Source organism: Podarcis cretensis (genome assembly GCF_951804945.1).
Source record: "Podarcis cretensis genome assembly, chromosome: 11".
Taxonomy (NCBI): Eukaryota; Metazoa; Chordata; class Lepidosauria; order Squamata; family Lacertidae; genus Podarcis; species Podarcis cretensis.
The window spans coordinates 28875687-28899308 of record NC_137180.1 but is presented as its reverse complement, the minus strand read 5'-3'; the positions used below and the strand labels follow the sequence as shown (position 1 = coordinate 28899308).

Genomic DNA, 23622 nt, shown 5'->3' with positions numbered 1-23622 from the left:
GCTAAAATGTATATACATATTTTCTTACACTTGAGAATGGGAGGGAAGGAAGCATTTTGAGAGCGGGCTGACTGGGTGACACATATAAACACCGGCATATATATTGCTTGGTTTTGCACTGTTTGGGATTAGTCTCAAAACTGATAAACTCTTTAGCACAATATTATTTCCCTAGATGAGCAGCAGTGAATACAATCAATGGAAAAATATTGCATAAATGTTTACTATAAAATAATTAATAATAGTAACAATAATATACAAAAAGAACAAGAAATTACAATATTAGTATACTGATATTGACATAGAACTACTTTAACCATTGTCTGAAATTTTTGTTTTCTACAATGTTTATTTTCTAACTGTTGCATTTCATAGTCCTCTGCACAATATATAAATATTTAATTTTGCATCATTATTTTGCTAGCTCAATATAGTAGAAAATTTGATACTATTTAAGACTTCTTCCTTCTAAGACATCATATATATCATTCAATGTATATTCTAGGTATTTTATAAGTTCTTCTGAGTCTTTTTCTAAATAGCTAGTTATAATACTTCCTACCCAATCATCAAACATGTTATATCCAACTCCAAAACCATCTGGCACAACTGGTCCAAACCCACCATGATTAATTGCTTCACTGCCTAATGTACTAGTTGAAATTATAATATGGTTTATGTTTTTGTAGGCTGGGTCATTATAAATATCAGGCATACGTCCACCTCTGCGCTGGACAAGGTACTTCAAGGCAAATAAATGGCGATCAAATCCTTGGCCTGGATTTAAAAAAAAAGGGCAAATGCATAGAGTAAGTATTAAAACAACAACAGGGCTTACAGATCCTGCCTACTAAAAGAGGCCACAAATACTTGAAACCCACACATGAATGACCAAAAGCTCAGGTGAAAAGGAAAGCTAGCTATGTTCACTAATTTCAAGCAGTCTGCCCTGATTATGACTACCCTTGGATACAACCTAATGTACAGAAAGTGAGCTAGAGCATTTTGATTATATACTTAGTAAATATAATTTTCCATTCTAGTTATATGAAATAGAAAACACTATTTACACATGATTTTGTGAAAACACCTCCATTAAGTGATAGCTTTTAAACAGCTTCAAGCGGTTTCTTCTATCATTGACTTGATGCCATTCCTTATTTTTATCATATTTTCCTGTTATCCTGAAATGACCAGCAACTTTGTCTAATGATGCCAGACAGCTAGACACCCATAAGTATCCCCAAAGATACACTGAAATGCCTTCCCACTAAGCATAACCATACTTCATCTTACTAGGGGGTGTGTGGCCACATTTGGTTTAGCATGACATGCATGTGCCTACCTTCCTCCTGATCTTCTGTGCTATCTCTTCTCAGTTTGTTAGAGCGTGGTGCTGATAAAGCCAAGGTTGCAGGTATGATCCCCGTATGGGGCAGCTGCATAGTCCTTCATTACAGGGGGTTGGTCCCTTCCAACTCTACAGTTCTGTGATTCTCCCACACAACTGAGCGCAAGAATCTGAAAGCGTTTATTTTTTTCTCTTAGATACAACTTTTTGTTGTGTGGTTTAGCACTAATTGGTCTCAACAAACCAGCTTCATAATCTATGATTTCAAGTTGGTATATTTAATGGTAAACTATGGTCTGTGGTTTAGATGCAAAAAGGCAAATTTAAGCTTCTAAGCGCCTCCAGGCTACAGGAGGAAATAGGAGGGGAAAGCATGTAAACCTGGAAGGAAGGTAGGCTCATAAATGCCATCCTAAAACACTATTTAGCATGGCATCTGAATGTCTATGACTGTTAGGAAATATACCGAATTTTAGAACATTCCTGTTACATAGAGTATTTATTTTATTTAAGGCTGCGTTTGATCATCTAGCAATCTCAGGAGAGTACACTGAAACAAATAAACAGACTTCAAATTACAAGGCAGATAAAAACGAATCCCACCAAGTACAACAGTAATTAAAACAAATTCAGATAACCTACATAACTAAGAGAATGGTTTAGCAAATATATAAGCAATACATTCTTTAGCTGGTGACAAAAACTCAAATGTTGGTGCTAGCCATATCCTGAAAGGGAGGGCATTCCACAACTGGGGCTCCACCTAACCTAGTTATAGCACCTCACCTGATAGCAGCTTATGTCCTTTGGAACTTCGTGAAACTAGGAGAGTCTATTCACTACTGTCCTGTGCCTAAATTAAGGTCATTGAGGGATGCCAGTTATGTTTTACCACACTTCAGTGACATCTGCACTATCTATCTCTCAGCAAGGTCTTTAGTTAAATGAAGAAAATCCAGAATAAATCTCCATGTGAAAACTCCTAGTAATGTAAGACAAGTCAAACAACAGAAATCTAATATGTATGATAAAATGTTGAAAAGGCCTAACCTAATGTAGCCTCCAGCTGCAAGCGTCTATGGTACTTCGAACATTCGTCAATCATGTTTCTCATATCTTCAGCGCTATGCTTCCCTCGTTGATCAATAAATGCAACTGTACATTTTTTTGTGTACACAGATGTTGGTCGAATTGTTTCAGTGCGACCATGCTTAAAAGCTGCAGTACTACATGCTTCGTAAGAAGGAAGAAGTTTTCCATACTGGTGATACACAGCCATCTGGCATGCAAGCTGAAACACAGCATCAGGGCTCAAATTTTGATTTATTAAATATTGTTTTCCAAACTTTTTATACTTAAGCGTTCTAACACAGAACATTCCCCTTTTTTGATCAAATTTCTGACGTGCAGCACTTATAGCAGATGTTATTGTGTGATCCATATTAAATTCAAGCTTGTCACATGATGTAACAAATAGAGCTGGACTGGCTTGTGGTACAAGAGCCGGGTGCTCTGTGCTGTCTCTATAGACTTCATTAATAAAACGCAGAATTGCAATTCCATCTCCCCAAGAGTGTTCAAAATTTATTCCTGCAGTACCATCACTAGTGACAATCAGACTAAAAGATTTGTCAAACCAGCGATTGAAACCATATCCATGAAGAAAACAATGAGTGAGTTCAAGTTCATTTTGGGGGGAAGCTCTATCTAAGCAAAGACAAAATACGGCACTGTCAATTTTCTTGAGGTTTTCTTCATTACCTTTTTGAACAAGTTCCTGTCTTAGTGTTGCCCAGGTATTTCTATCTTCAGTTGTCAGGTAGCAAAGTTCAAACCGAGGCAACCGATCAGCATCGTGTATTATTTGTGTTAAATGAGCCAAGATTTCAGATGGGTGTAGAATGTTACCAAAAGCATCCAATACTTCAAAAACATAGAGATGTCCATTTCTCATCACCAACAAATGTCTTGCAAATTCACTTGTGAACAATGCATCTTTGCTTAAATTAGGAATTCTGGTGCTGTTGAAGAGTGACTTATATTGTGACATGTCTAAAGGATATGCATTCACCAAATACGCTCCATACCAGGATATACTAGGTGGAAGAATACGGATAAAATGTTTGAATACTTTACTCTGACCCCATTTGCGATTGACATAATATATATCTGGCCGCAAATAGTTATTCTTCAGGCTGTTAAGAAATTTTAACGATGATACAACCAGATTTGTTGCTCTCACTATTTGCCTGTTGTATTCCGGTTTTGGATCAGGATTTAAAGTAATGAAAGGGTTGTAGTTTAAAACAATTGGATCTCTTGCAGAAAGATACATATCATACCAGGGCCCTACAAAAACAAAGAAAAATCCAGTTAATAAAATGCACATTTGGCTCTTTGATATATCAAAGATAGTTGCACAATCAAAGCCAAGAGGTCACCAGTGGGGATAACAATCACTGTCACATGTGCCATTAAAGAAAAAAGTCTACCTTAAGAAAGTTGGAAGTCTTACCCAAATAAGAACAGTTTCTCTCTCTCTCTCTCTCTCTCACACACACACACACACACACACCTCAAAAAGGATATTGTAGAGCTGGAAGATGTGCAGTTCACAAAATGATCAAGGGGCTGGAGCAACTTCCCTAGGCAGAAGATTTTTATGTTTTTTTAGCTTAGAAAAAAAGCAGGCATAAGGGAACATGATAGACATGTACAAAAGTATTTGTGGTGCTGAAAAATTCAATACCCCAGAGTAATCAGTTGAAGCTGAATTTCAGGGAGATTCAGGACAGAGAAATAGATATAACGTATTTCATGCAGGGTATTGGTAAACAATGGAATTTTGCTACCATGTAATGTAGTGATGGCTGACAACTTAATCAGCTCTAAAAAGGTAAAAGGTAAAGGTACCCCTGCCCGTACGGGCCAGTCTTGACAGACTCTGGGGTTGTGCGCCCATCTCACTTAAGAGGCCAGGGGCCAGCGCTGTCCGGAGACACTTCCGGGTCACGTGGCCAGCGTGACATCGCTGCTCTGGCCAGAGCCAGAGCCAGAGCCAGAGCCGCACACGGAAACGCCGTTTACCTTCCCGCTGGTAAGCGGTCCCTATTTATCTACTTGCACCCGGAGGTGCTTTCGAACTGCTAGGTTGGCAGGCGCTGGGACCGAGCAGCGGGAGCGCACCCCGCCGCAGGGATTCGAACCGCCGACCTTTCGATCGGCAAGCCCTAGGCGCTGAGGCTTTAACCCACAGCGCCACCTGCGTCCCCATCAGCTCTACAGGGGGATTAGATGAATTTATGGAGGATAAACCTATCAATGATGGCTATATATTCCCTCCAATATCAGAAGTATGCCTCTAAATGCTAGTTGCTGGGAATCTTAAGTCGGAGAGTGCTATTGTGCTTATGTCCTGCTTATGGGATTCCCATAGATATTTACTTAGTCAACAGCAACAGAGTGCTCAACTATACCGGCTTTTGGTCTGATCCAATAAGCTCTTCTTATATTGGTCAATATTTATTCACCTAATACTAACAGAATATGTGTATTCATTAAGCTAAAGGTAAAGGGTAAAGGGACCCCTGACAATTAAGTCCAGTCACGAGTGACTCTGGGGTTACGGCGCTCATCTCACTTTAAAGGCTGAGGGAGCCAGCGTTTGTCTGCTTCAGCAGACAGTTTTTCCGGGTCATGTGGCCAGCATGACTAAGCCACTTCTGGCGAAACCAGAGCAGTGCACAGAAACACCGTTTACCTTCCCGCAGGAGCAGTACCTATTTATCTATTTGCACTGTGTGCTTTCGAACTGCTAGGTTGGCAGGAATTCATTAAGCTAATGAATACTAATTAATTTTTTGTGTGGAGAGTAATAGAAGTCAAGACTATATATGCTTCTGAGGACCAAAAGATACAGGATAATGTGTAGTCTACCAGACAGAAAGTTTCAGCAGAGGTACAGAGTTCATTCAGCTGACCACTTTGAGTGCTTAGTTTTTCTGCTTGAATTGTGTTTTGTCTGCAATTTGAAAATGGAAAGTGATCTTGTGACAATTTTGTTACTCACCTAGATATCATGAGTGAACTAGCCATTGTGCAATCAACTTTTTAGGTTTTGGGATAGAGCATTCAACTGCAGTCTCCACATGAAGTGGAATTCTTACATGACTACTTTATCACAAACATATAATCTGGTGGGGGAAAACAATCAGCACATAATGAGAGAGCATGGTTGTTGAAAATAATTCCTAAACTGTCTCTTGAATAAACATCAATAATAGTAAGAAAGTTCATGGGCATTTTTTTAATTGCAAGAAAATTAAAAACCAACCTGCTATATAACTTGTATGCTTATTAAGTCTATCATGTTCCAGAAGATCACGATGTATTAACCTCCCTTCTCCAGCTTCAAACTTTCTAGCAATTTTTTCAGTATTTCTAGAAATTGAAAAAGTGTTACTCATCTTAGCACTGGATTTCAATAGTATTTATTATAATAAATTATAATATTTAGTTAATATAATTCCCTTTTATGTAACACATATATGCAATATATAGTGCCATCCTTACACACCGGGACATTAATGTAGGTTGTGCAGGAGCAGTGTTTCAACAAATCACACATTAAATAAACATTATATGAAATTAATGGATGAAGTAAATATGACCCTGAAAAGAGTCAAGTTAGGTGTGCTCCTTAATCAAAGTCAAGGCTAACAAATATTGTAAATAGAAATTGTTGTAATTCCAGGCTTGGAGTTTTTGAGGAAGTAAATGTTTATATGAATTCTATTTAGGAGTCCATAAAGACAGTTTGCTATGACAGGTCTTCCTGAACTTGCTGCATGAATCATTGACCTGGATTATCAACACAAATTCCAGGTCCGCTATGGTGTCTACAAATTCCAGAGAACTCAGAAGAGTCTTCTACTGTGCATGTGGAAAGAACCTGAGGTGGGACTGGTCTCTCTTATCAGGGGCCTTAGCAGCTAGGTTTTAGAGAAGCAGAAGCAGCAAAAGGACTTGGGCTGTTTCTGCCACCTCTCAGACCCAGCATGAAGTCACACCAGAACGCCTCTCCCTGGTTCCTTCAGCAAAAGAAGGCAGAAGAAGCAGAAGTCCATCCCTAGTATATTGTGCCACTTCTGATTCTCCAAAGCCGAGCAGGAAGTGAGTGGTAGAGCATACCACTCCGTTGCATAATCTGCACACACCAAAGAATTTGGGGGAAGGGGGAGAGGAAGTGCACTGCCAACCAAAAACAAGGGCTGGACCCCTAATTATCAGTGAAACAGCACCATCAACATACATGTCCCAAGTAAGTGTGCAAAGGATTGCATCTTAGATTGTTTTCATTCAGCTAGGGATGCAAACTATGTTTTTAAGTCAAAGGTTTCACAGAAATTGTGGTTTCTGAGGACTGGGAAGTGGCACCATAATTTGTTCTGGGAAGGAGTTACCAGTAAATATAAGAAGCTATTTTACATTGAGTCAGAGAATATGTCCAGCTGGCTCAGGCTGTGTATACACAACAGTTTAGTCAAGAGCCACTGGAGACTATGTAGTTGTTTTTTTCTACATAGTCCACACACAATCTAGATCTTTTTTATTTTTGGGGGCCCCAAAAAGTGCTTCTTGAGAAATTGGTTCCATTTTCAAAAAGGAAAGCTCATTGCAGATTGATTCTGCATTACCCCACAATGTGTCCATTTGAAAAAAGGCCCTCTGCGTGGTTCCCTGTAATCTCAATTCTCGCAGTGTGAGGACCGCCAGAAGGGCCTTGGGCTGAACAATGGGGGTGGTGATGTTCCTTCAGGTATACAGGGCTGAGGCCGTTTAGGGCTTTAAATGTCAGCACCAGCACTTTGAATTGTGCTCGGAAATGTACTGGGAGCCAATGTAGCTTTTTCAGGACAGGTGTTATGTGGTCTCAGCAGCTGCTCCCAGTCACCTATCTAGCTGCCGCATTCTGGATTAACTGTAGTTCCGAGTCACCTTCAAAGGTAGCCCCACGTAGAGCGCATCAAAGCAGTCCAAGTGAGAGATAACCAGCACATCAAGACTGAAAGCAGCATGTTGAGGACAGGCATTAACAATTCTTGATCGAGAAAAGTTACATTTTTGTGCTACAAATGGGTTAGTGTGTACACAGCCTCTGTCTTATTTCTACACTAACTAATAGCATCTCTGCAGGGTTTCAGACAAGATGCTGAAGATTGAACCTGGGACAATCAGTATGCCAAGCATGTACTGTGCTACAGCTCTTCCTATTGGCAAGGAGCACCAATAGAAAACACATACAGAGCCATACAAGAGAGTAGTTGTTTAAGCAGCTGCTGGTGATAGAGCTGGAGAGCGAATGTTAATTTTTGTGTTTACATTTGACATATTGAAATAATTGCAAGTGTCATTTCTTGTACCTGTACTCTTCTTCATTCAATAGTGGCTTCTGGGCAGCTAAATATCTATTAATAGTATCCTCCAGTTTTGGAATAGGCAATCTACAAATGGATATTGACAAATTATAGATCCGGCACATAAATCCTCAGAGATTACTACCTCCCCTTCAATATACCAACCCACCTGTTCATTCATATTTAAATTAATAATTTATGGCACATAGACACATAATTTATAGATTACCTGGAGTGGGGGAGAATAAATACTCTTTTAATTTGCAAAGCCTTTGTTGCCTGATCACCCAGAGGTGATTCTTACTTGCCACAAGTATTATTTAAAAAAATTAAAGACAACTTAAATAATGAAGACACCAAAGCCTCTTATCTACAAATGTTAAAAACAGTAAGAGTGGAAAGACTACTAGTTCTATTTCCACAATGATACATTCACACTGAATCGTTATGCCTTCTAAGATTTAAAGGATATAATGCACAATGAAAATCAGAGGAAGTGAAATAAATCACATATCAGGGACCCCCTACAGTAGCAAACCAGCAGTGCCTCACTCATACTGATTTATATCTGTAATGTCAGCAGGTGAGGACCAGTATGAGCTATCCCCATGCTCACAGAAACATGCATGCAGATACACAACAAAATTTTGTCCTGTGAGGATCAGAAGTGCTGAAACACTTGTCTCCTACAAAAAGCATCTTATTTCAAGCAGCTTAATGCTTCCTACAATCCTTCAGTATAATCAGGATGATTAAACAGTTATTAAATGCTGCACACTTTCCACCTGTGCACTACATCCATTTATGGATTGTGAGCAGCCATTGAACAGGGTGCAACTATTCCAGTTAAACTAGACATATTAAGGCGTAACTAGTCTTAATTAATGTTCAGGTTTACCAGGAAAACTGATATGAGATTAGTTTTAATAGAACAAATGTTAGGTGGACAGATGTGCCCACAATGTCAATAAATATTATTTATAAATCAATTAATGAAGGAATCCTTCTCAGGTCCTCCTTCTGCCCAGGACATGCATGAGCGCATCGGCTGCAGTTTGTAAGGGTGTTGTGCGAATGCACCCTGCAGTCCTCCAGAAGCTGGAAACAGGCTAGTTTAACCTCTGGTTTGCTAGTGAAACTGAATTACAGTGTCAAAAAATGATGCACATCTAAAAAGTGTGTCACCAACATGAAAAGCTTGGAAAGCTCTGGGCTTTGCTAAGGTCCCTTATCAGTGTTGCATCTCTGCATGGTGTACCCACAAAGGATCCTAGTGTTAAGTTGGCACGCACAAAAAGAGTATTGTTGTGCCTTGACGCCTAAGAGCGCAATCCTATCTGTTTACCAGAAAATGTACTTCCACAAAGCTCAACCGACTTGCCCTAAAGTAAGTGGCCATAGGATCGCAACCCAATATCCTGCACAGCCAAAGTTTCTGCAGATGGTAACCGCATTAGTATTTAAGGCGACAGCTTTTAAAAATGGTCCTGAGACGACTCACAATGCAAACGTACAACGTGGTCAAATAAATCTTACTTATATTTTGCACTTCAGGGTGGAAGGAGGAGCTCACTCAAGTAGGATCAGCCCCAAGCACTCTGCCCAACAAGCGGGCCGGCTTTCACTTGAGGTATCTCGTTGCGTTTGCTCTTAAGTGCAAACTACTGTGCATATATAACCCCTGTGGGAACGAGTGGCTTTTTGGGAAGAGGAGGAGGAGGAAGAAGAAGGCGGCGGCACGAGGGACCTGCTCGCCTTCCCGCTTCCTCCTCAGCTCCTCTTTCTCCCTCGCACCCGCCATCCCCCTCTGGAGCAACGGCGACGCGGGGGAACCTGGGCAAGCTGGGCTGGAAGTGCATGGTAGGAATGGTGCTCCGGTGCACGAAGTGATGGTCCGTGTCCTGCTCCGACACGATGCCTTCCAGCTGCCCCACGGTCCTCCAGTAGCGGCGGCTCCTGGCCGCGCTGCTCCACAGGGCCGCGGCGCCCCACCGTGGCCTCGCTCGGTGCATGTTACGTTGAGAAGGAGGGGGGGGAGCAGAGCAGGCGCCAACCGATCCTCGCCGGCACGCGCTTCTTAGAATGGCGGCAAACGGCCGCGGCGGGTGGGGGCGGGGGCCGCTCGGGCGGTAACCAGGGCAACGCGAGGGAGCGCGAGAGGCCGTTGCTCTTCTGCAGAGGCGGCGCGGGCGAGCGCTGAGGCGGCCTTGTATTTCGAGTCTCCCTCATGGCCCCCTCGTCTCCTGCTCTTTTCTTCTTCCTCTTGTTGTTCTTCTGGTCGGGGGTGGGGTGGGGGTAGAGCTTCTCCCCCGCCTCATATTTTATTCCACCTCGGTCGGTGTATGTTTCTAGGTCACCCGTTTTACCTTGCAGTGCCGAATTTACGTATAAGCTAAACAAGCTATAGCTTTAAAAATTTAAAGAAAAAAACAACAACTGGATGTAAATTTCCAAAATAGAAGATAAAAAACAAATAAAATAAAACCTACATACAGCAACAGTGTTTTGTGTTGTGTAGGCTCCTATGATGTAAGTAATGGGCCCCGCCTTCTAGCCTGCTCCCTAAAATACCACTGGTTTGCTCGTTTCTATATATAGGGTTGTATTTCACTATTAATATACTTCTTTTTAATTGCATTTCAGTTCAACAATTACTTTGATAAAATACAAATTTTGTTATGTGCTTTAGATAAATGGCTTTAGATACCTATTAGGTCGATAAATTACCATATAGCATATATTCAACACAAAAAACAGTGACAATTTGTTGTTGTCAAAGGACAGCTGGATATAAAAAAGGGCCACATTACCTTCAGTAGTTTAGGGCCTCATCAAACCTAAATCTGGCCCAGAGTGGGACCCATTTTATGGAAGAAGGTGCGAAATAAATGACTCGGAAGCGCTGCTTCCCCACACCTAAAACCAGTTTTCCAACATTAGGGCAAACCTTGTTATTTTAAGGAGCAGCAAGCAAAAGTATTGAAACCCCCACGATTGGCCTGATGAAGCATGCTGAGAATAGTTCCACAGTATAAATAAGGTCACTCGTATTTTTTAAGGTGTAAATACATTTGCAGCCTCAAAGAGAAGTCTCATGGGCGTTGCCATGGCCCCCCATCAATAAAAATCAATAAAAATACTTAACTGAGATTCCCCCACCCCCAACAAAAGCCTGCCCTCCCCCAACAAAAATCCTGGCTACGTCCTTGTCTGCAGACAGTATGTTTTTATAGTATTTCAATGCCTCTTGCCTTCGCTGCATTTATTAAGGTTTAAAAACAAAGCAAACAGGAAGGCTCCTCTCATGTGTTTTGTGTATCAACTATATGTAGGTAAAGCTACAAGCTAGGCGCACAGTTTTAGAAACCACAGATCGGCAATTTTGACAAAGCGTTTGCCAAACACTTCTGAGAAACGCGACCTGATGGAATTAGCAATAGTAATTCTAGACATATGCCAACAGATCCAGCAGTGTTAGCAAAAAAGGGAGAACTTCTGGCTGTACATGCTGGACACATTAACCACATGATCTCAGCCTAGTGGGTGGTACCAGCACCCTTGAGGGAATGAAGGCTTTCTGAGCATCCTCAAAGGTCTCTTAACCTGTGAAACAGCATCATTTTTATCAGAGCAGCTGATGAAGGTGGAAACCAAAACGTTTTACTGTAAATAAGATTTCTATTTAGTCCTTGTAATAAATATGTGCTACAAGATCCAGAGTAAACTTGTCTGAAGTGCTCTTTGTTGCTTTTACTCTCCCCCTCCCCATATTTGGTAGCCATACCCTGATATCCAACTAAGTTCTGCTCAGAGTTAACCCATTTAAAGTAATGCCTAAGCCATGTCAATTACTTCTAATAGATCTACTCTTGAGTATAACAGACATTGGCGACAGCCCATATTGTTGCATCCATCTAAGTAAAAGTCCATTGCTTTCGATGGGTCTGCAACTTAAGTTGGAGGCCATGCATATTCTGTTAATATTATTACTGTTAAGAATTCCTTTTTTATATACCGAAATTGATTTGCAGTGGCATTGCTAGGAGCAGGGTTTTTTTAAATTAAGAGCCTCATAAAATACCTATTTCTCTTTTAGAAAGGTAACAGACATAGTGAACAAATTCTTACTGAACAAAAGATACTTTATTTAGAGGCCACACCTTTAAAAAAAAATCATGTATATTTACAATCAAATATAAGATGCAATTTAACCTTCCTATTAACAAAGCAGGATGCAGCATCTGAAACGCCTTTTTCCCTAAAACAATGACACTGTTGTGCCAGTGAAAGGTCTGAAAGCAAATGTTTCAAATTGAGGGCATTTCTTTCTTGAGTGTTGACGCCTTTGCCCCAGCTCGCATTTGGGAATGACTGGAAGTGGATTGGCTGCCAGTGAGCTCATGTATTTATGGATCTCTTTCCCGCTAGTAGCAGCAACAGCAATGCTGCTGTTCCCAACGCCACACTTTGTTTTTCTCTCTCCCTCTGCTGACCTGACCGTATTATGTTGGCTCTGCAGAAATGTCGAGCCGCTCTTCCCTTTGCGGGTGCTAATACCCTTTGTTGGTAGGGTTTACTGACGTCACGAGGCAAATGGCTGAGCTCGAAGCTGGGAGCTGCTGAGTTTACGTGCCGGTTTCACCTTCGGCAGCAGCGAGCTGTTGTCACAGAGAGCTAAGGCTCATTTTCCACTTGCAGAGAAGGGATTGCTGAATAGGAGGAGGACGGTGGCGGAAGCACCCCACAGCCGTCGACGGGGTGAATGAAACAACCTCAGGAAATGGAGAAAGAATGAACCCAAGCAGCTTTGGATTTATAATGCAAGCAGCTTTTGCAGGATCCATAGTCACCTTGCTCTCCTGCTTTTGGATTTAAGATCATGTACGTGGGTTGTGTTATTTGTTCCTTGAGTGTTTCCTGTCTCTGGCAAAAACAAAAACAAAAAAACCCGTGTGCCTTGAGAAAATAATCATGATTCTTGTCGTCACTTGAAAAACATCATTTGCTTTCCCCCCTCTTCTCCCTTTCCCACATTCTTTTCATTTTGTCATAATAGATGTTTGATACCAGCAGATTAAAAACATTGTTTATTTGTAGGTCCGTTCACGTTGTAGCTTTTGGAAATGAAAGAGGTGGCTTTTCCGAGGATGATCAGCAGAGGAGTCTGATTTGGACCTATCTTGGGAGAAGTGCTCTGGTTTCAGAGACTGACAGCAGCTTGTTGTTAAACTCTGCCAACTATGTTAGAAATCCTGCATTCACCGAATATCAAGCCTGTGTGTTTGGAAATGTCAGATTGGTGGTACATGACTGTCCTCTCTGGGTAAGAGACTGTAATATGAAATTAACAGAGTCATCTTAAATGTATTTACACAGGTGTCTAATTAAGTTCCAAGGGGTTTACTTCCTTGTAATTATGCTAATATTGTAGCTTTTCAATGCAATCCTAATCATGTCTTCTGAAGTAAGTCCTATTGAATTCAGTGGGGCTTACTCCCAGGTAAGTGGAATTAGGATTGCTGCCTTAGTTTGGTCAACTTCTAAAGCAGTATAAGGTTATTAGAATATAGCTTCATAGAAAAAGAGAACTGAAAATACTATCTTCTGTAAATTACTGCCATTTGAATAAGTTCATTCCTTGAAGAAATGTGAAAAGATCAAAAGAAAGAGGACCATCACCTGCTGTTCTGATATGGAAGTCATGTGTTTCAGAGAATAAACACATATTGGAGGGTTGAAAAACTGTATTAATGCAGACATTTAGCTGGAACTAATAGAACAGTAAAGCAGTTTATGCAACTAATTTTCTATGAGGCCTTCACCTTTGAATTTGATTGACAGTTGCATGATTACAAAGTTTTGAAAAGAGTGCATGTTCTGTTATTTATTTTTGTAATAAGTTGACCATATACCAATTTGGCTCTTAATAGTGTTTCTGGAGTTAGTGATAAGGTCACTTATCAGGAATCATATTTATAACTTTTTGATAAGACCTTGGGTAAATTATATTGGGTCAACTTATGGTTCTGTTAGTAAATTTCATTTATTTTCACTTAAATAGATTTCCTCCCTACCCTCAATCCTTGTATGCAACATCTTCATTTACAGATATTCTATAAAAAATCATGGCTTCCCAACCACACTTGGGCTGCATCGAAAGCACCACCACCACCATTTTTGGAGTGTTTGTGTATGCATTTAATAGGAACAATGTAATGTGAGTAAAATGAAAGAGAGGGAAAGAAAGACAGACATATGCAGTTTAAAATTTAAACATGGGGGCCAGGTCTGAAATGGCTGAAGACTATGGTTCTTTAGAAATTCCTAAATGTTTTGAGATGGCGTACATCAAGGAAAATCTTTTGAGTATCTGAACGGTTGGTTATTTTGGAGTTGACTGGTATCTAAAGATGCGACATACAGTAGATTGTTAACAAGAATCTATTCCCTGAAATTATCTGATGGATGTGGACCACATTCTTTGGGCCTTTTCCAAAAAGCAGCTTATAATTTTGATACCCACCCTCTCTGGTGCCATTATATTTGCAACCCCTTGGAATGGAAGATGGGTAATCTTGTTGCTGAGCAATAGCCATTTTCAGCATATTGGGATAGGTGTATAGCAGAAGTGCACAGTATCTGAAGAGAGTATATGGAAACCAGGAAAAACAAAAAATAATTTAAATGACAGGGCATTTAAAGTACAAAGTGGCACGGGTAGAGTGAGGAGTTACTATTGTGTTACTCTTCACTACATTGTTGTTGTAAGCATTATTAAGTAGTGAAACTATGATCATATAACTTCAGTGCAATAGTTGCTGTTGTAGGGAAATTGAATTTTCATAGTAACTCAGTAATGAAGCTTTATTTTAGGGAACATTCAAATCCGTGAACTGGTGCAGTAGACGAAAAAGGTCCCCTGTATCCCTGGCATATGCATACCATGTGCCCAAAACAATATCGTTTAGGAAGAACTTTTGTTGTGTTAAAAATCCTATCACTTAAGATAATTCTGGAGACTTTACAGATTTAAAAAGTGAATAATTACAAATAGTGTTAAGATATCTCTTGCCTCATGACAAATCCTGAGGACAATGTTTAAAAATTCATTCTGAACTATTAAATCTAGAATGAATAACATGGTCTGGACCTATACCCACAGTTAAAAACATGAAATAGATTGAACAGCTTCACACAAAGCATTCATAGTTTGTAGTTTTTCTGATCATGTGTGCAGAACAGTGATTTAAGATCATTACCCTTTCTCAATCTTGAGAGTCATCTGCGACTGGACCTAATGGTCAGGGGTCCCTTTACCTTTACTATTACCTTTACCCTTGCGGGATGTGGGTGGTGCTGTGGGTTAAACCACAGAGCCTAGGGCTTGCCGATCAGAAGGTCGGCGGTTTGAATCCCCGCGACAGGGTGAGCTCCCGTTGCTCAGTCCCTGCTCCTTCCAACCTAGGAGTTCGAAAGCACAAAGTGCAAGTAGATAAATAGGTACCACTCTGGTGGGAAGGTAAACAGTGTTTCCATGCGCTGCTCTGGTTCTCTAGAAGCAGCTTAGTCATGCTGGCCACCTGACCCAGAAGCTGTACACCGGCTCCCTCGGCCAATAAAGTGAGATGAGCGCCACAACACCAGAGTCGTCCACGACTGGACCTAATGGTCAGGGGTCCCTTTACCTTTACCCTTTCTCAATCTGTGCTGTGCAATGATTAGTATATGCATACATACGTTTGTGTATGGAAACATGCAGAGACAACTGACAGACAACATTATTGATTCATCTGACCTTGCATTTACTGTCTGGAACATAATGCAATCAAGTTGGGTTACTTCTGCTATTTATTATTAGTGTTGAAAACTGGTATTTTATGCACATCTCAAATTGTTTGACTAAACAGTACATTCCTATATGTGTCTACTTAGAAATAAACTAACTCTTAGATGTGTAGGCATACAATTGCAGTGTCAGTTTTCTTCAGGCATAGTGTTTTTTGCAGCAATTTATCTGAGCTTTCCAGATATTTACAAGTCAGGCAGCAACTCCCGAAATTGCCATGTTGATCAGTCTAGCTCTTTCTAATACTAGAAATATTAGCACATATAGGATAATTACTGTTGTGCAAGAGTAGCAACAATAGCTCCAAATCCTATGGGTAAGAGGTACTTTTTAGATATAAAACACTTCCATTGTTGTTAACTTGTTTTGCAAGTAAAGCAAACAAGTGAGACCTGTAACAGACCATTGCAGCATTAATTGTGCCTGTTTAGTGTTCAGTCAGTTACTCATGCCCTTTCCCAGGGAACACTTTCTCTCCCTCTTCCACCCAGTCAACATTCTGTTGCACTGAGCATGCTCAGCCCTCACTGGGCTATTTTTGGGGTTCCCTCCCTTGGGGTTTCCCCCTAAAGTTGTGGTTTTTTGTTTTGTTTTGTTTTTGCACTTTTGCAAATCTTGCCGTTTCCCTCTTCCTTGAGTATGGATGGTGCTGATTTGGCTGCACAAGGATCCACATCCATCTCTGAACTTCTGAAATGGAGGGAATTGATGTCTAGAAGGACCTAACTATCATGGCCTAAGAAGTATGTCAAGGTTCCTAATGTGCCTGCAGAAGTCTGGGATTTCAGCATAGTTGCTCTCTAACTGGGCAAATATTTGGTCAACATTTAGAATGTTGGGGTGAAGAATGTACAGAGATATGCCTGTGAATTAACACTTCTCAGTACATTCATTCACTAAACAAGTTTTAATGCATTAATTTTGGTTTTATTAATCTTCCAGATCTTGTTTTCTGTGTCTTTGATTTTCACATTTCTCTGTTCCTTCTCCTTTGAATGTACTTTTCTGTTCTGTTCCCGTCTTGCGTTTAATTCCCACAAATCTAAACATTCTGAATTTATCTCCTCTATTTTGTCTAGTGTTATTTAGAATGTTGGGAAGTCTAATGCTAATCTCAAATTGTTGTGCTATTTCTGCACTTCTGCAGACTGGAATTTTACACACTGAGAAATAAGGAGAGCAGGAGATTACTCTGAAAGCCTTTCATCAGCTAGTAATAAGTATACATTGCATAAGAAGCAAGGACATTGGACTGGCCTTTCCATTCTCTAGTAGTGAACTTTCCAGAATACTACTGGAGAAACAAATGTAGAATATCTGGTGGCCTCTGCTTGTAAGAATAAACAAAAGATTGTCATTCTCCATACTTGGACATTCAGAATTTTATTATAATAATTTAAATAAGAGAATGGGGAAAAGTGCTAGTCAAAGGGAGTATTGGAATGCAGATTATTGTATGCTGGGAACGTGTAGGCTGGAATAAGCTCAAATAATAGTAAAGTATCTCACAGAGGAAAAATAAGCCAAGTTCTCTTCTATAATACTATAGTTGGTTAGTTCTTTATTAAAAGAAAGTTTGGGCATACATTAAAAAATTAGTAAGTACTTCATTTGGATTTGAATGATTTCTCCCATTTTTATGGCTACAAATGTTACTGATATTCAGAAAAGAAGGCACATTTATTTAAATTATGATTAGTATTCATACGGTACAACCATGCCACGGATATTATGCCTAGATTAAGTTGTCAGTAGTGCAGGTGACTTTGAATTACACCTTCCCATTAATTTCTTAAAAAGGCAGCATTTTAAAAAACGAACTTCATGTGTTTTTAAGTTATATTCATACCTGCAAACAGATTGTTGTAGCTACAATTTACTAGAAATTTAAAACAATTTTGCTGCATAAAGATTCCTTATAAGTAATACCAATAAACACAACAACCAGAGGTTCTAAAACCATACTGAATGTTGGTCTTTGAGTTGGGAGGTCTAGATCCAAATTGCTGTGCACCTATTAACTCACCAATTAGTGTCATGCACTCAGTTCCCTATCTCTAAAGTGGAAATATCAAAGACAGGGTTGCTGCAAAAATGAATGAGATGAAGTTTAAAGGTAATTTTTCATAGTAATGAATTTGTTAATTATGGCCATCTCTATGCAAATGGCTTTAAAGTAAAAACAAACAAAACTGTGACTACAAATTCTGTTCTTGACTTTAGCAACCATTCAGTTCATCATAAAAAATCACTCTTTTGTATTACTTTTGTGTGGAGGACTATTTTGCCAGTTGCTCTTGATCCATAGAAAATGGAATTTAGCTCCATCTTTTTGTTTTGTATAGGATATTTTTGACAGTGACTGGTACACATCTCGGAACCTTATTGGAGAAGCAGATATCATTGTGATTAAATACTCTGTAAATGACAAGTCTTCATTTCAAGAAGTAAAGGACATTTATGCACCCCTGATAAAAAAAGCATTAAACCACTGTTCAATTCCTGTCATAATTTCTGCTGTTGGTGCAAGACAAAACGGTATGTGCTGGAGCTCATCTTATAAACAGCTGAGGTACCGATATGAGACTAAGTGTTGGGTTAATCATGGTGGGGGAAAACTATGCTGTTAGTTCAATCATGATACGCTTAATGTTTGGTCACAAAACATTTGTACTGTTGGTTAGATTTGTTATAGTCAAGAGACTTGTTCCAGAATTGCACTTCTACATGGTTGGGTAAAGCACTTAGGTTTGTGTACTCTTGTGCTGTTACTGGGGCTAAGCCAGGAAATGCAAGTTTGCCAAATTTAGTTGGTTTCAGAATTGCCGCTTTTGATAGGTTTCAGCAGACTCCTGTGCACATTGACTTGAAAGTAAGTCCCACAGTGTTCAGTGGGGCTTATACCTTAGCAAGTGTGGGTAAGATTGCAACATTAAAATGCTTATTGACATTGCATATCAGTCATTTGCTTGGAAAATTCTTTACATTGTTAGCATTACTTGCCAAACATTTGCCTACTCTATCACAGTATCAGTTCTGTGTGTAACAGGTAACTTCCTAACATCATTTCCTTTCCTTAGTGTAGACTTTACATACTGTAGGTCAATCCCAGTAGCTAAGGGATTCTATTAAAAGGGCATACCTCTGTCACCTTTGCATTCAGAAGTTGAAGTCATGCAGGCTGTATTGTCTGTGCTGAAGCCACATTGGTACCCGTCAGGTGTGTGGTCTGCTGGGATCCCACAGACTGTGTAGGAGCTTAACTTATTTGAGTGGATCCTGCACAGTTGCAATTACATTAAAATGATCCAACCATATGGGCAGGGCTGATCAAAAGTGCCTGCCCCATGAAATTTGCATCCCCTCCTGTTACTTCTTTAGTTAGAACCGAAAATATTATTCGCTGCCCAAGTGGGAGCCACTTATGAAAAAGTTATTTAAAGGGTGCCTGATGGGTTCGACTTGAACTTGGACTGAGGCTTTAATCCCTTTTGAGCTATGAAGCTCTGGGCAAATCCCTGCCTATTTATCCCACTGCAGAAGTTTGTTAGGTGAAATTTATGCTCTGGCTGATGAAACAATGAATGCCATCTTCTGAAAAATTGGTAAACATGGTAAAAACAGATTTTGCACATTTGATCTCTACATCTCTCTCTCGTGTATGTGAAGATCTGTTCTGAATCTCATCGTCCTTAGATTTTGCATGAGCAGAGTCCATTGTCATAACTTTAGCTGAGCCATTGTTTCTCAAGCTTCTAATAGCTGAGATACAGATTTGAGCCCTTACTCATGAAAGTAGTGGCCCAGAGTAGTGTTACTTTATGTCTCCATTTTGGTATGCCTCATGGGTAATTTTGCTGTGTATCTGTATCATGAGCGATTGAATGATCCAAACACATCTGTGGCAAAATTACCCTGCTCTCAGTGGAAACTGAAGGAGGCTTGTCTAGAGCATTTATTCAGGCAGAGGCATTCAGGTTGACAGGAAAATTGAAATTTTAACATAATGTATTTATTGTGGCATAGTGACAGGCATATTAGCGTTCCTGCCCCCTAGAATGTTGTTTGGGCATTTATGAGCTATGCACTTTTAGTTTTAATGATGTTTAATGAATTCTGATGAAGGCATTATTTGTGTGAAATCTGATACAGTGGCAAAAGTGAAAAAAAAGTTTTTGTTTCTTCCTTATTTCTGGTACCTTCCAAGCTAATGTGATTATTGGAAAGTAGTAGCATCAGAGTAGTCTGTAATTTCTTATTGGGAAGCATTTGTTAAAAAGTTTATTCATTACTTAATACATTGTCATGTTTTTGTCCATTATATTGTTGTAAGTTGCAGCTACTTTTAAGTGGTTTTTTAAATATACCGGTAGTTGCTGTAATGCAGTCCACTGAATTCTTAAGCTTTGTTGCATTATGGGCCCCAATACCTTGCAGACCATTTCCATATGGTAGACTATTTGAAATGCTTTTTAGTTAAAACTATGGTGCTACTGTACTGAATAGCAACATGAAGGAAAAGGGGAAACTTTTCCAGATTAAATTTGTGTAAAAAAGGAGAACATGTACAAAAATGAAACTGCTTTGTATGGTCACACTGTTAATAAACAGTCTATTCTACTTTATCTGAAAACATGCCATCAAATTCAACAATAGTTTCTACCACAGTAGGATTGTAATAATATGAACCAGTTTGATATTCATCATACTTATTATTTAAAAGGCTGCAATTTATCCTCATTGATGTAATACCTGATTCCCAATTGAAATTTCTTTACTGGAATACTTGTGGGCAGTTAACACTAAAAGTATAAAAAAGGTTGTGTTGCATGTTAGTAAACCTTGAAAATTAACCATAGGTAATGAACTTGATGCTTGGTGAAAATGTATTGATGTCGAAAATTTCTCTCTCTGTGCATTTATATATACAGATCTATGTTCTATCAAACTGAATTATACTCAGAATAGACCCATTAAAATTATTGGACCGAAGTTGGTCATGTCCATTAATTTCAGTGGGTCTGCTTTGACTATGCCTACCATTGGATCCAACCTTATGTTTGTCATTTTTGTCATGCTTTTGCAAGGCAATAAGTTATTTGGAGTAGTTGATAATCAGAATATAAATGACCCAAGAGAGATTATTTCAGTGTGACTGCACCACTGCTTTTACAGTAAGAACTGTCAGTAGATAGCAGTCTTCTTTTTCATGAAATATTATCTGATGTGGTTCATAGGCAATTTGATATATCCTAGGGCATTCTTGAGATTAAATTTAGGGGGCAAGAAGATCTTGTCTTTTTGAATATCAGCCCCATGTAAACTGATAATACAATATAATAATGCACTTAAATATTTTTATTTATAACAGCACAAGTTTGTTTGCTATGGGAACCTTTTTCCTTCAGTTAACAATGAAAATAACAGATAATGCTGTCTGCAGAGCCTTGTTTACTCTGTCTGTGGTTCTACTGACACTGCTTAGTAAGGAATGCAGAATTCTTGTGTAATATCATGCTGACTGCAATTTAGAGGAAATTGTGGTCTGGCAAATGTCCTTGCAAAGTGTTACAAGCTTTCCTCATTATTTGCCTTATGATTTATAATGGCCTGCCATTGAAACTTGTCTTAAATTTTTGAAACTTTTGATAAATTGAAAAGTGAAGTGACAATAATAAGACACTTAATTTCATTTGGGGGGGAGGAAATACTGTGTCATGCACATTAATCATTTTGGCAAGCCATATTTGCATTTCAGGAGGGATCTTTGTAGAAAGCCTTGATGCAACCTTAGCTGTTATACATCAGACAAACAGCGAATAACAAGATAAGGGGTGGTATTCAGTGCTAGTCCTACTCAGAGTAGACCTGTTGAAGTAAATGCACATTACTAGGTTCATTAATTTCAGTGGATCTGTGCTGAGTAGAATTTAGTTGAATACAACCCATGTTCAAAACTAGCTTGCAATAAGAAAAGTAAGATATAATATAATTAACATGAAAGTATTGTTTAATTCTTGTTGGAGTAGCTCTGCATTTCTACTTGCATTACTTATGCTGTTAATAGATTTAAAAATCTTACCTTTTGTTGAATGTGCTATTAATTCCTCAGTATGGTTTTGAAGCTACTGAAGAAGAGCCAATGTAATTAAAATATTTTGCATAAATAATTTGTTTTCTCAGAAGTTCCCTGCACTTGTCCTTTGTGCATCTCAGACAGAGGGAGCTGTGTTACAGCTTCTGAAGGGATTCAGCTTGCTAAAGAACTTGGAGCTACTTATTTGGAACTGCACAGTCTCAATGATTTCTACATAGGAAAATATTTTGGAGGAGTGGTAAGTAGAAAAGAATCTCAGAATGATCAAATGGTAAGATTTCAAATATCTTTTGAAATTTGGACTATGGTTTTTTTTGGACGGATATGGACATTGGCTACTCCTGCTCTGACCTGAAGTCCACTGGATGACATAGGTCAAATTATAAATATATATATATTTCTGTTTCGTACACTATCCCCACAGAGAGCCAGCATGGTGTAGTGGTTAAAGTGTTGTATTAGGACCAGGGAGAACAGAGTTCACCCAACTGTGAAGCTGGGTCAGTCACTCCCTCTTAGCCTAATGTGCTTCACAAGGTTATTAAGAGGATAAAATGGGAAGGGGGAGAATCTTGTATGACACCTTGAGCTCCTTGAAGGAAAGATGGGATATAAATGTGGCAACTCATTATGACAGTTTAAACTTTAGCTTAAAGCTATCGGACAGAGTTGTTGCAAGGGTAAATTGTATAAGTGAAATAAACGGTGTAATTGAAACATTTTGCTCAAGGTACCACAGGAAATCATATTAGGAAGTGGGGGTATTTTCACGGACAACAGTCCTGCACTGCCTCTTCTCCAAGCCATTTTTAAGGCCACCTCCTTCATTGTTCAAAGTCCACTATTTTGGAAGGAGAAAGTCTACATGTACAGTGGTACCTCGGGTTACAGATGCTTCAGGTTACAGACGCTTCAGGTTACAGACTCTGCTAACCCAGAAATAGTACCTCGGGTTAAGAACTTTGCTTCAGGATGAGAACAGAAATCATGCTCCGGCGGCACGGTGGCCATTAGCTAAAGTGGTACCTCAGGTTAAGAACAGTTTCAGGTTAAGAACGGACCTCCAGAACAAATTAAGTTCTTAACCCAAGGTACCACTGTAATGAATAGTACTTGGAGGAGTGGAACTAAATTAAATTGAAATGCAGCAAAAGTGTTTCAGCACTATCGTGAATGTGCTTTCTGAAACACAAGTGCCTTTGAGTTCAGTGGGACTTGCTCCTAGTATGCGAGTATAGTATTACGCCCTTAATCTGGACGCATTTTGTACAGTTGCAATATGTAAGAAGTGCTGTTGTTGCATATTCCTAGCTGGGGCAACGCTGCCGCTGATTAGTATGGACAGGGCAGCGGAAGCAATGGGTTGGTGGTGGCATTCAGGGGTGTACATAAGGGTTGGTCGGGTTGGCCCCTGCTAAGGATGCAGGCCCATGAGGGCACAAAAATTGTGCCACTTAGAGTGGCTTGGAGCCCATAGCCTTCTTTCCTATTGGACTTACTGGCGCGTTGCGCCATGGCGCTGGCCTATCAGGGGCGCCCCAGTGAGTGGGGGAGCTGCGTGGCTTTGCCGGCGGCCTCCCCTTTCCCTGCACACCCGCCAGCTGTGCCCCGTCAACCATATGGCTGGCGGGCGGGCAGCTTGCCTCCCAAGCCTTCGTGGGAGGAGAGCGATCCCCACAGAGGCTTGGGAAAAGGTCAACAACTCTGGGAAATGGAGGGGGGCAGCACACCGGAGGGATCTTTGCACCACGGCACCAGATATGCTTAAGACAGCCCTGTCAGAGCTCACCTGTGCTCTCTTTTCTGAGCGGCTGGGCAAGACCTACAGGCTCCTCTGGGTGCCTTTGCAATAGAATCCAGTCACTTGCTGGGGGCCCCTCCCCAGTGGGTGGTGGTGCTATTAGAAGTGTGA

At 40.0% G+C, this 23622-nt stretch overlaps 2 protein-coding genes across 8 annotated transcripts in view; one reads left to right on the top strand and one right to left on the bottom strand.

The window, feature by feature from the left end:
* Positions 1-239: 239 nt before the first annotated feature.
* LOC307226662 (carnitine O-palmitoyltransferase 2, mitochondrial-like) lies at positions 240-9856 on the bottom strand. Its single transcript, XM_079995520.1, has 5 exons — positions 9601-9856; positions 7774-7854; positions 5685-5791; positions 2402-3700; positions 240-777 (listed from the first exon to the last, which is right to left on the bottom strand). The coding sequence occupies exons 1-5, from the start codon at positions 9777-9779 to the stop codon at positions 449-451; spliced, it is 1995 nt and encodes a 664-aa protein (XP_079851646.1). The 5' UTR covers positions 9780-9856; the 3' UTR covers positions 240-448.
* RHOBTB3 (Rho related BTB domain containing 3) overlaps positions 7901-23622 on the top strand; it is a 76138-nt gene continuing 60416 nt past the window's right edge. For 3 of the 7 annotated variants that reach the window (XR_013843539.1, XM_079995563.1, XM_079995568.1), the window contains exons 1-4: positions 12201-12648; positions 12865-13090; positions 17959-18151; positions 21797-21948. Coding sequence is in view for 6 of the 7 variants with exons in the window: in XM_079995563.1 (XP_079851689.1) it covers positions 12647-12648; positions 12865-13090; positions 17959-18151; positions 21797-21948 (573 nt within the window). In the remaining variant the exon portion in view is untranslated. Of the gene's footprint in view, positions 9628-9927; positions 10297-12200; positions 12649-12864; positions 13091-17958; positions 18152-21796; positions 21949-23622 lie in introns of those variants that run through there. The other 4 variants (XM_079995566.1, XM_079995567.1, XM_079995565.1 and 1 more) reach the window with 4 other exon arrangements.